Source organism: Salvelinus namaycush, chromosome 31 (assembly GCF_016432855.1).
Source record: "Salvelinus namaycush isolate Seneca chromosome 31, SaNama_1.0, whole genome shotgun sequence".
In the NCBI taxonomy this organism is placed as follows: Eukaryota; Metazoa; Chordata; class Actinopteri; order Salmoniformes; family Salmonidae; genus Salvelinus; species Salvelinus namaycush.
This window is the reverse complement of record NC_052337.1, coordinates 33341094-33353876: the sequence shown is the minus strand read 5'-3', so window position 1 is coordinate 33353876 and position 12783 is coordinate 33341094. Positions and strand designations below refer to the sequence as shown.

The window sequence follows — 12783 nt, the reverse complement described above, 5'->3', positions numbered from 1 at the left end:
TGAACTATGTGCGAACTAGTGCTCTGAGGCACCGCATCTTCAGTGAGCTGTGTAAAGAAATGGGCTCTGAATTCGAGGTACTTCTGTACCATTCTAACGTTCGGTGGCTATCCCGGGGACAGGTGCTGACTCGTGTTTTTGCCGTGCGTGTGGAATTAGCCCTGTTTTTGCAAGAGCACCAACATTGTCATGCAGATTGCTTCAAAAATTCTGAGTTCATTCTCATTTTAGCGTACATGGCTGATATCTTCGCAGCTCTCAATCATCTCAATCAAAAAATGCAGGGCGGTGGAGTCAACATCATCGAAGCGGAGGAAAACCTGAAGGCTTTTCAAAAAAAGCTACCGTTATGGAAACGACGAACAGAGAACGATAACTTCGCAAACTTTCCCCTGCTGGACGACTGTGTAAGTAAGATTGAAGATGTATCTGGAATCGGAGACATTTCTGTACCCGCGGAACTGAAGCAAGCAATTGCCACGCACTTAGTTGAGCTTGCAAAGTCTCGACGGATACTTCCCTACAAGAGAGTCATATCCAGCATGGGTGAGACAGCCGTTCACGTTTAGTGTTGAGACAACAGATGTCAATGATGAATACCTCGATGAAATCATTGAAATTCAGCAGAGCCAGGTTCAACAGCAACTCTTCAGAACAACAACGCTTTCAACGTTTTGGTGTCAACAAATGGTAACGTACCCTGTAATTGCTAAGAAAGCTCTGGAGATTTTCATACCGTTCGTTACAACATATCTTTGCGAGCAATCCTTTTCGAGGATGCTGGACATAAAAACGAAGAAAAGGAACAGACTTTGTTGCGAAAATGACATGAGTGGCACTTGCCAAGGTGAAGCCGCGCATTTCTGAACTGGTCTCTGAAAGGCAACAGCAGAAGTCACACTGATTTGCAGTAAATATTCATTATTATGTTTTTGTTTTTGTGTGAAAATCATGTTTTGATGATTTTGTTCTTTGAACACACGGTGTTGATGTTGATGCACGGTTCATTTTGTGCACCAGTAAAATATATACCCATGTTTTGAATTTGAAGAAATCATATTTTATTTTTCCAATTAAGAAGGGTTCGGTGAATGCGCATATGAAACTGGTGGGGTTCAGTACCTCCAACAAGGTTAAGAACCACTGGTCTAGGGTCTACACCAGAAGTTAATGGTTATCTGTAGGAGGAATGTATATGTGGAGGCAATTAAGCTTGGAATGTACTGAGTGCAGGGAAGACGATCACATGTTGGCAGGCACTGATAAGGGTGGAGAGCTGTGGATTAGTGAGGAAGGGGGCCGAGGTCAGGTCACGTTAAGGGAGAAGGAACATTTTATTGCCAGCGTCACTTAATTTCCTGCCTAGCAACAGAGATGTAATGTTTAAAGAGAAGGAGGAGATTCCACCCCAAACTGGGGTACATATACCATCACTGGTGGAACCATGTATAAACTTGGTTTAAGCTTTCATAGTGTACATTGAGTTCTTACTCTGATATTTAGAACCTAACAACAGAAATTGCAGTTAACACCCTGTTACATTCTGAAATTGTCACAGTAGCCGCTGCCTGCCGGCTGCACTGAGCCAAGAACAACAATGGAAGCCTATTAGCGCAGTGTGTGTGTGTACACACACACACACACACACACACACACTTTGGAAAGTATTCAGACCCCTTGACTTTATCCACATTTTGGTTAGGTTACAGTCTTCTTCTAAAATTGATTAAATTGTTTTTCCCCCTCAATCTATACACAATACCCCATAATGACAAAGCAGAAACAGATTTTGGATAAAACGGAAATATCACATTTACATAGGTATTCAGACCCTTTACTCAGTACTTTGTTAAAGCACATTTGGCAGTGATAACAGCCATGAGCCTTCTTGGGTATGATGCTACAAGTTTGGCACATCTGTATTTGGGGAGTTTTTTTGCATTCTTCTCTGCAGATCCTCTCAAGCTCTGTCAGGTTGGATGGGGTGAGTTGCTGCACAGCTATTTTCAGGTCTCAGAGAATTCAGAGAATTGTCCCGAAGTCACTCCTGCGTTGTCTTGGCTGTGTGCTTAAGGTTGTTGTCCTGCTGAAAGGTTGAACCTTACACCCAGTCTGAGGGTCCTGAGCACTCTGGAGCAGGTTTTCATCAAGGACCTTTCTGTACTTTGCTCCATTCATCTTCCCCTCGATCCTGCCTAGTCTCCCTGTCCCTAAAAAACATCCCCACAGCATGATGCTGCCACCACCACGCTTCACCGTAGGGATGGTGCCAGGTTTCCTCCAGACATGACGTTTGGCATTCAGGCCAAAGAGTTCAACCTTGGTTTCATCAGACCAGAGAATCTTGTTTCTCATGCTATGAGTGTCCTTTAGGTGCATTTTGGCAAACTCCAAGCGGGCTGTCATGTGCCTTTTACTTAGGAGTGGCTTCCGTCTGGCCACTCTACCATAAAGGCCTGATTGGTGGAGTGCTACAGAGATGGTTGTCCTTTTGGAAGGTTCTCCCATCTCCACAGAGGAACTCTAGAGCTCTGTCAGAATGACCATCGGGTCCTTCTCCCCCGATTGCTCAGTTTGGCCGGGCGGCCAGCTCTAGAAAGTGTCTTGGTGGTTCCAAACGTCTTCCATTTAAGAATGATGGGGGCCACTATGTTCTTGGGGACCTTCAATGCTGCAGAAATGCTTTGGTACCGTTCCCCAGATCTGTACCTCGACAGAAACCTGTCTCGGAGCTCTACGGACAATTCCTTCGACCTCACGGATTGGTTTTTGCTCTGACATGCACTGTCAACTGTGGGACCTTATAGACATGTGTGTACCTTTCCAAATCATGTCCAATTAATTGAATTTGCCACAGGTGGACTCCAATCAAGTTGTAGAAACATCTCAAGGATGATCAATGGAAACAGGATGCGCCTGAGCTCAATTTCGAGTCTCATAGCAAAGGGTCTGAATACTTAAGGCATTTCAGCTTTTTATTTTTAATACATTTGCAATCATTTCTAAAAACGTGTTTTCACTTTGTCATTATGGGGTATTGTGTGTAGATTGCTGAGGATTTTTTAAAAATGAATCCCTTTTAGAATAAGGCTGTAATGTAACAAAATGTGGAAAAAGTCAAGGGGTACTTTCCGAAGGCACTGTATATATTCTTTGATAGGCCTACTATCCCAAAATGTTTAGATATGCAAGTCAACATTTTGATATACGCAAGTGAAACTACGCAAGTCAAAATGTTGAGATAGTAATTCAAACAAATATAATATATTTTTTCATTTGTAACATTTTGTGGTGATTTTAGAGGTGGCACCAAAGTTCCCAGAGTGATGGGGGGATAGTCTTTCATGATCTGGTAGGCTAACCACACCAGGTAAAACTCTGGTTATGATATAATAATAAATCAGTTTTATTTAGGCTATGATAAAATTGTTGTATTTAGGCTATGATGGGACCAGATTTGAACTTTTTTATTTATTTCAATTTCACCCCTTTTTTTCTCCCCAATTTCGTGTTATCCAATTGGTAGTTACAGTCTTGTCCCATTGCTGCAACTTCCGTACGGACTTGGGAGAAGCGAAGGTCGAGAGAAGTGCATCCTCCAAAACAACCCAGCCAAACCGCACTGCTTCTTGACACAATGCCCGCTTAACCCGGAACCTGCACCAATGTGTCGGAGGAAACACCATACACCTAGCGACTGTGTCAGCGTGCATTGCGCCCGGCCCGCCACAGGAGTCGCTAGTGCACGATGGGACAAGAGCATCCCTGCCGGCCAAACCCTCCCCTAACCCGGACGACGCTGGGCCAATTGTGCGCTGCCCCATGATTTCCTTTTAACTGCTCTGTGATGAAACATCCCGTTTGAAGTACTGCACATGGTATTTAGATAAAGGCAGTGGTCATGTTCAGAGATTATGATGTAAACTAGAAGTGACTTCTCATTGACAAAGAGAAGTCCATTGACGAATGGATTTAACAAATTGATTGATTTATGTTTCGCACACATAAAGGTACATATTCCAAAACTAATACTTTTCCACATGAACCCAGTGCTAAATAAGGGCTGACTTCAGTTTTTTTTTTTTTTTTGGTCTCACTTTGCTGCTGCCATGTAACTTGATGCGGTTTCTGCCTCTTGTCCTACTTCCACAAAAAAACCTTTTGTGTGGGGAAACAAGCCGTCCCTCCCCTCAGGTCAGGCAGAATGCAGGGCTCACTGTGACTACAGTTTCACCTTCAACCACTCCTATATATATGTATCAACTAATCACTGTAGTAGTACTATCGTTTACGTCTTAGTGGTGTATGAGATCTAAAAAGCACTTACCTTCTGTGCTCTTGGAGTGGTGCAGAATCCTTTGGTTCATCTTCTCCTTTTCACTCTTCAGCAGGGAATTCTCCCTCTCCAGCTCCTCCACTCTCTAAGGAAAAAGAACAAGAGCATTAATGAAAGAAATAGAGACATCAGAAAGAGCATGGCCGTTCAAGAGCAATGCATTTTCTTTTATCTATTTCAATTTGATACTTCAGACGATAGACGCTACTTACTCTCTACAAGTGAGAAAAAGGTCTATTTAGTTGTTTTGTTTCTCTTTAAGTGACTATAAATCTGTCGATCCTGCGTGTGAGGCTCTCATACTGATGTCAGACGGAGCTAGAGAGCCAGGGACAATTCCTGCATTGTCTGGCTGACTTGGGAGAGAATCAAAAGGACCAAAGAGGGGTGTCTATTACCACTGAGAAAGCCCGAGGCCAATCTACTTAACAATGATCTCCTTAAGTCAGGTGGTCAAAACAATACAAAAATGTATGCATGATATCACTTTCAGGTCAGTAGAAGACCACTGATACATACAGTTAAATCCACAGTGAGATTGTTGGAGAAACAGATGTTCAGTAATTCAACTCTTAGAGCAAGAATTCAGTAAAACCGCTGCTACCAGCATCTTCTGTAGTTACTCGGGCAACTGAAGACTGTTTTCACCCACGTGTTTCAAACAGAAGGTTGTTTTCAGTCAACATTAGGGCTTTGGAGAACATACAAGGTAAAGGAAAATGTACTTTCTCCTCTTCAGTGATTGACAGCTCACCTGTTCAAATCTCATCTTCTCGTTGCTGTGCTCCTCCTCCAGCTTCTTCCTGTGGGCGTGTGCTTCCTGGAGCTCCGCCCTCAGCTTCTCCAGCTCATCCTTCAGAGAGGTCAGCTGACCGCCGTCTCCCTGGCGACTGCGCATGGTCTCCAGCTCCTTCTGCAGCTTGTTCACCTCTGAGCCCAGGGAGGCTTTGGCCACCACCAGCTGCTCATTCTGAGTCTTCAGATCTTTGGTCTAAACAGTGGGACAGGAGAGAGAGCTCTGTTACTACTATGGGACGTCACATCACTTTCAAATCCATCCCATTTTAACATAACTTACAGTCTAGACTAGCCAAAAAACATTCTGTGCCAAAATGATTGCAAAGGGAAATATTGACCTTTCATTGACCCGTCTTTGTATTATGGCACTCATTGTAGGCTACTAGCGTTACAGGTCAGTGTACTCCTATAAAGTCGCTTGGGTCAGAACCATGCGTCTTTGACTGTACCTGGTCATCCATCTTCCTCTGCAGCTGGACAATCTTGTTCTCCATGCCCGTGTTGAGCTTCTTCAGATGTTGAGCGGACCTCGCCTCAATCTTCAGCTGTTTCAGCTCACGCTTGGCTCGCATGCGGCGGTAAGCACACTGGATGGTGATGGCGGCGTTCCGTGCCACCTTGAACTTCCTCCTAGTAAGCCAGCCTCGGACATGCTTCTGGATGATCATGGCTTTGTGATGCAGAAGGAACTGGGGTGGGGGAGAGGAGAGGTAGAGATCAGGGACAAGGAACCATTTATTATACTGTACAATGTGATGAGAAATATGTAGTTAACTAGATTTCCCAGTAGGGGGAAATTCTAGAGTACTAAATCCAAAGGGAATCTAGAGTATCTGAGAAGGCGCAATAGCAGGCAGCATTTATGCAAGGCCCGCCTGATCACATTCCATTTCAAATCCGAGCACTTCGTCTCCAATTTTCCAGTCACACAAACAGGACAACAAGTCCAAGACTGAGGCATCTTCCCAGGGTACTCTTTACTCCTGATAGAGATAGATAGAGATCTAATAGAGATCTAACCACTGATAGCTTCAACATGAATACAGTGTGGGATTGGGAACAAATGAGAGTGTATACAAAATCCAGGATCAAAAAGGTAAAAGGTAAACCAGTGACATAACAGGTAGAGTGTTGTGGTTGTAGTACCTCCTGGAAGATCCTGCGGGTGAACATGCCCCTGGTAAAGGCCTGGATGGTGACAACAGCCTGTCTCACCCTCAGATAGCCCCTCCGCTCTCGGACCATACGATACTGCTTCTGACAGATAACAGCAGCGCGGCTTAGACGCAGCTGCTCCGCATACCTGAGAAAGACAGCAAAAGGAGGAGGACACGGAAAGTAGTTACATCACTGGCACCGATATTGATTAAAACTTGTTCAAGACCCTTGTAGTGTGATTTATCAAGAAGTTGCCTCGTGGGAAAAATTCTGAATTGACCAGCTACTTTGTTAGTCTAGCAGAACGTTGTGCTTCTCCTCTCACCTGCGGGCCATGTAACCGCGGCCAAATCTCTGCAAGGTGATGGCAGACTTGCGTATCTTCTTGTAGCGGGCCATCTGTAGCCAGCGTCGCACTGTCTTCTGGATCTTGATGCAGGCGGACCGGAACTTGTCTGCCCTCAGCTTCTCCAGGTAGGCCACTTGGCCCGCCCGGAAGAAGATCTTGGTCTTACCAAACTGGAACTTGTCTGGGTCCTGGTGAGGGAGAAAGATGAAGTCATTTGGTTTCCAGTCATTCATTCATTCATTCAGTTAAATGGAACTTCAGCTCGATCAACTGAGCATCAAGGCAGCTAGTTAAGTGGACGTTATCAAACACAAGGTTAAATAGTCCCCCCCCTGCCTCCCCTAAGGAATCCATGACATACTGTCCAAGGCGCATACAAATGATATTCCAGTAATAATGTATTAATAACATGATTCATCTCAGGCTGTGTATGCTGAATTAACCACTGTTCCCAGAGAACACAACGGGGTTTGTCCATTAGGACTGAAACTCGTGACCTGCCTTTTTACATCCCCATTCCCCAGGTTCAAAGCTGTCTCTCAATACTGGAAAAGTTAACATGTACTGTATCAGAGCAGACATGCAGTAGGTTCAATGATGCAAAGATGGACTGGCCCTGAAGGAGTTAGGGAGCTCCGTTGAAGAGAACAACATCCTTCAACCATGGGAGGAATAAAAGTGGTCCTTTCTATTCATTCATTTCCTTTCTATTTGTTCATTTCCTTTCCTATCCTACTTGGGGCTTTAGGGCGTAAATCTTTCTTACCTTGACCAGGGTCTCTAGTAAGTTCCTACACACCAGTTTCTTGTCTCCTACGGTCATATCTGACTTCTTCATGAGGACTCTGTATCTGTTGAAGAAGTCTGGGTACGTCCACCTGGAATCACATAGGACTGGCTGAGAAGCAAGTCAAACACACACAGCCCAAATCTGAAACAGGCATATTTTAATTCATGAAAAAGGAAACCATTGTATTATTTTGAACAAATCAAATTGTAAGACATGTCCTTGCCACTTCCACGCGACATAAAGGCATGATTATTGTTCATCTCTAGTTTCTTTTGGTTTGCGACCATGAGCAGGTCAGGACTAGTGTCGGTCCTCTAGACTTGAAACAGTAAGACTGCACTTTCTCACGCAGTACTTTGTCTTATGCAATCTGTTTTATGCTGTGTAACGGAATCAAATTGTTATTAAGAGACTTTTCGTGCTCTGTGGTGAATTGCTCTCCTGCTGTTCACCCTCAGGGAAGCACGTACCTCAGGGGAGACGGAATTCAATTTCCTCCCTGCTTAGGACGACCGAGAAAGCTCAATGATGGAGCAATAAAAACAGACAGAGGAAGAGCCTCCGTCCAGGCAGCACAGATTACGGAAGTGACATGCCCATTACATCACCAGGAGTCGCATAACAACCACATTCTATTACAATATATATAATATTAATAATATTATTATTATATGCCATTTAGCAGACATTTTTATCCAAAGTGACAAATGTTTTATATGGGTGGCCCCAGCGGGAATCAAACCAACGCCCCATGACGTTGCAAAGCGCAATGCACTACCAACTGACCCACAGGACCACAATCAATTTCTATGCATCCACTATCTATTGCACAGAGCAGACAACAGGGCCACCCGTGTAACGGTGTGTGAGAAGCAATCTTACCTTGATGGGTAGCCAGCAGCACTGATGCGGATGGTCTCCAGGACCCCACATGCCCTCAGTTGCTGCACAGCTCTCCTAGAGTCAAACCTGCAACAGAGAGAGGGACAAAAGAACACGTATACAAAGTTTCAAAAACAATTCCCCATCACAATGAAAACACACCATTCTGGGAGTAGGGTTAATTACCATACATATACAGAGGTAAAGGCTATTACCCTCTCCTTACTGTACCTGAGCTTAAGCTTCCCCTTCAGTATTGTACACATCTCCACTAGGCAGAAGACAGAAGCATTGAGAGGAGGTTAATGCTAGTCAGCTAGGTGCTGCCTGGGCAGACTGACTGTGTCCCTACATACAGCCGTCGGTATGTTTGCTAAAGTCCAGCCACAGCATGTGACCAAGGCACATCATTAGATTTAGAGACCTTGAAGAGGCACTTGTGCAAAAGAATGCATCAAGACGATGGCAACATAACCTGACCTCTCCTTCCGTCCTGTTTTTCGGAAGTAAACATTCTAAGTCGACAATGTGTGCTGTAGTAGAAAAGCTTCAGAACACAAGACAATTCCTTAAATCGACCTCGAAAAACAAAAACCTAGGATATCTAGTGTGCTGGTTTAAATGCCCCATTCAACACTGCTTATCAAGACAACATTGTTTATTGAAAAACAGTCTTTATTTTGGACGAGAGTTTCTGGTAACAGTCAACATGGCTGTGCCACTGTGAGCAAGAGAAACTGTTATTGAGTCAGAGGACTTGAGAGAGTTATTCAGCAAGAGACAGAATCAGCACCTCAGGCTACACTCGGGTCTAGGCAACCAAAGAACAAACACAGCACACGCAGGTGATGTCTCTCTCTGTCTGTCACACACAGTACTCTCTCCTAGTTGTCTTTTCCCATGACTCCATGCATGTTTATTAGTGTTCTGTTTACATAAGCAAATATTACCTCACCATGACCGTACCACGTTTAAATAAGAATGGCAGACCACATATTAGGCTCCTAGATCTGATTAGTGAAGCCAGTCACGGTAAGAAGTTGGCTTCTGATTCTTAAACACACTGTACACAAACATACACACAGAACAGAGCCCTCTTTGTTTACAGTAATACTGTAGTAATACTGTACCAGTGGGTACAGAAGTCCCAAAAGCATCTCTTCCACTAAAAATGGGCAAGGTTTTTCAGTCAACATGAAAAAAGTTTGCTAATCCAAACAACTTGGCTATTTGAGCAGAGAAGTTACATGACAGACAAGACACACAAACTCTTCCGTATTCTGTTGCCTACATACAGTTGAAGTCAGAAGTTTACATACACTTAGGTTGGAGTCATTAAAACTTGTTTTTCAACCATCCACAAATTTCTTGTTAACAAACTATAGTTTTGGCAAGTGGGTTAGGACATCTACTTTGTGCATTACAAGTAACTTTCCCAATAATTGTTTACAAACAGATTATTTCACTGTATCGCAATTCCAGTGGGTCAGAAGTTTACATACACTAAGTTGACTGTGCCTTTAAACAGCTTGGAAAATTCCAGAAAATGATGTCATGGCTTTAGAAGCTTCTGGTAGGCTAATTGACATCATTTGAGTCAATTGGAGGTGTACCTGTGGATGTATTTCAAGGCCTACCTTTAAACTCAGTGCCTCTTTGCTTGACATCATGGAAAAATCAAAAGAAATCAGCCAAGACCTCAGGAAAAAAAATTGTAGACCTCCACAAGTCTGGTTCATCCTTGGGAGCAATTTCCAAATGCCTGAAGGTACCACGTTCATCATTACAAACAATAGTACGCAAGTATAAACACCATAGAACCCACGCAGCCGTCATACCGCTCAGGAAGGAGACGCGTTCTGTCTCCTAGAGATGAACGTACTTTGGTGCGAAAAGTGACAATCAATCCCAGAACAACAGCAAAGGACCTTGTGAAGATGCTGGAGGAAATAGGTACAAAGGTATCAATATCCACAGTAATACGAGTCCAATATCGACATAACCTGAAAGGCCGCTCAGCGAGGAAGAAGCCACTGCTCCAAAACCGCCATAAAAAAGCCAGACTACGGTTTGCAACTGCACATGGGGACAAAGATCGTACTTTTTGGAGAAATGTCCTCTGGTCTGATGAAGCAAAAATAGAACTGTTTGGTCATAATGACCATCGTTATGTTTGGAGGAAAAATGGTGAGAAAAGGGGGAAGACCACCATCCCAACCGTGAAGCACAGGGTGGCAGCATCATGTTGTGGGGGTGCTTTGCTGCAGGAGGGACTGGTGCACTTCACAAAATAGATGGCATCATCACGAAAATTGATAATTTGAAGCAACATCTCATGGTTCTTCCAAATGGATAATGACCCCAAGCATACTTCCAAAGTTGTGGCAAAATGGCTTAAGGACAACAAAGTCAAGGTATTGGAGTGGCCATCACAAAGCCCTGACCTCAATCCCATAGAACATTTGTGGGAAGAACTGAAAAAGCGTGTGCGAGCAAGGAAACCTACAAATATGACTCCGTTACACCAGCTCTGTCAGGAGGAATGGGCCAAAATTCACCCAACTTATTGTGGGAAGCTTGTGGAAGGCTACCCAAAACATTTGACCCAAGTTAAACAATTTAAAGGCAAAGCTACCAAATACTAATTGAGTGTATGCAAACTTCTGACCCACTGGGAATGTGATGAAAGAAATAAAAGCTGAAATAAATAATTCTCTCTACTATTATTCAGACATTTCACATTCCTAAAATAAAGTGGTGATCCTAACTGACCTACGACAGGGAATTTCTACTAGGACTAAATGTCAGGAATTGTGAAAAACTGAGTTTAAATTTAAATGTATATGTGTCCTTTCTAGGGAGTTTTTCCTAGCCACCATGCTTCCACACCTGCATTGCTTGCTGTTTGGGGTTTAAGGCTGGGTTTCTGTACAGCACTTTGTGACATCAGCTGATGTGAGAAGGGCTTTATAAATAAATTTGATTTGGCTAAGGTGTATGTAAACTTCTGACTTCAACTGTACACCGTCACTGAAAAGCCAAATATTTACTCACGAGAATGCCTCCTTCTCATCATTAGGCTTGATGCAACGCACATAGTGGGGGGTGGTGGCATTCAGGGTCTCCATGAGAAGCTGCAGGGAGCTGCGGAACTACAGTAAACAAACAGAGGAACGGAGGATGAGAAGTACTGCAAAGGCTAAGTTTAAAAAACTTGCTTAATCCCACCAATCATTGTAAAAATACAGACTTGTTACATCATTGCTTCCTAATGAAAGGTTAAAGACATTGTTAAGAAAATGACTATGACACTAACACAGACAGGCTCCTATCCAGAGGCACACTGATTGAACTCAGGCCTCATGGTGGATGCTAACCTGGTGGCCCACGGTTTTCCTGTGCTCCTTGTTGGGGACTTTAGGTGTTGGTTTGGCCGAGCGCACGTTGATCCTGGAGGACTTGCTGGAAGACGTGGAGCTGCTTCCGTCTTTATTAGTGTCTTGGAACAGATCCGCCACGAGCTGAAACTGGGAGAGGGGGAACATCATTAATATGTTTAGCAGATGGTTTCATCCAAAACAACTTAGCATAAAACAGATTATATTATAAGCCATTTTATAGCCGGATAACAACATCAATTCACCAAACCGCACAAAAAAGTGGCGTTGAATTTCCACAAAAATCTTTTTCATAAGATATATTTTTACATAGTGCTGTACTGTAGGATCCAGTGTAATAGCGGGTGTGTTAAAGAACACTGATGAGACTACAGTAATGAAAAGCATGGCTGGACAGGACGTCAATAAACCAGCATTTAGGCGTCTGTCAGGAGAGTTCTGTAGTCACATCTCCACAGCAGAACCAGTGAAGGTGAACAATTTGAGTGTCAAGCAGCAGCATCCACGTATTTGCAGTGGATGCAGAGGGAATATTGATAATAGCACAATAATATCTCTGTCACAGATAAGGCTGGTGCGGTAAAACAGTACTAATAGACTGCAGTGCAGTCCCACCATCCATACTGATAATAGCACAATAATATCTCTGTCACATAAGGCTGGTGTGGTTAGACAGTACTAATACACTGCAGTGCAGTCCCACCATCCATACGGATAAACTATTCTCTCATGCCAAACTTGCGAAAAAATATTCTGACATTAACACGAAATTCCTTTCGGAAAATGTTTCCTTTATCACTTTGCAAAGAATATGCTCTGTAAGCAGGATTGGACTTCTATGAAGATTCATGGAAGTTCCTTGATCCATCCACCTCCTCTGGCTTGGGGGTACAGCTCAGGTACCTCAGAGTTAGCAGGGCTTTCAGGCTGTGAGAGATGATAGTAATGGTCATTGAGGAAAGACTTATCAGCCGGAGGAAGTTTCATGACCCTCACATGTCCTCCAAGGCTCTCCAATGTTGATTAGGTTTCTGCATCACTGTCAGCTAGATATGAGGGGGTTTAAACAAGC

General features: G+C 43.6%; 1 protein-coding gene across 1 annotated transcript in view; it reads right to left on the bottom strand.

Moving 5' to 3' along the window:
• myo5b (myosin VB) overlaps positions 1–12783 on the bottom strand; it is a 53291-nt gene that overhangs the window by 19895 nt on the left and 20613 nt on the right. The window contains exons 15-23 of the mRNA XM_038970120.1: positions 11691–11840; positions 11368–11465; positions 8314–8400; positions 7408–7519; positions 6618–6829; positions 6281–6437; positions 5584–5823; positions 5091–5327; positions 4328–4421 (exon numbers count right to left, since the gene is read on the bottom strand). Of these exons, the coding sequence (XP_038826048.1) occupies positions 4328–4421; positions 5091–5327; positions 5584–5823; positions 6281–6437; positions 6618–6829; positions 7408–7519; positions 8314–8400; positions 11368–11465; positions 11691–11840 (1387 nt within the window). The remainder of the gene's footprint in view (positions 1–4327; positions 4422–5090; positions 5328–5583; positions 5824–6280; positions 6438–6617; positions 6830–7407; positions 7520–8313; positions 8401–11367; positions 11466–11690; positions 11841–12783) is intronic.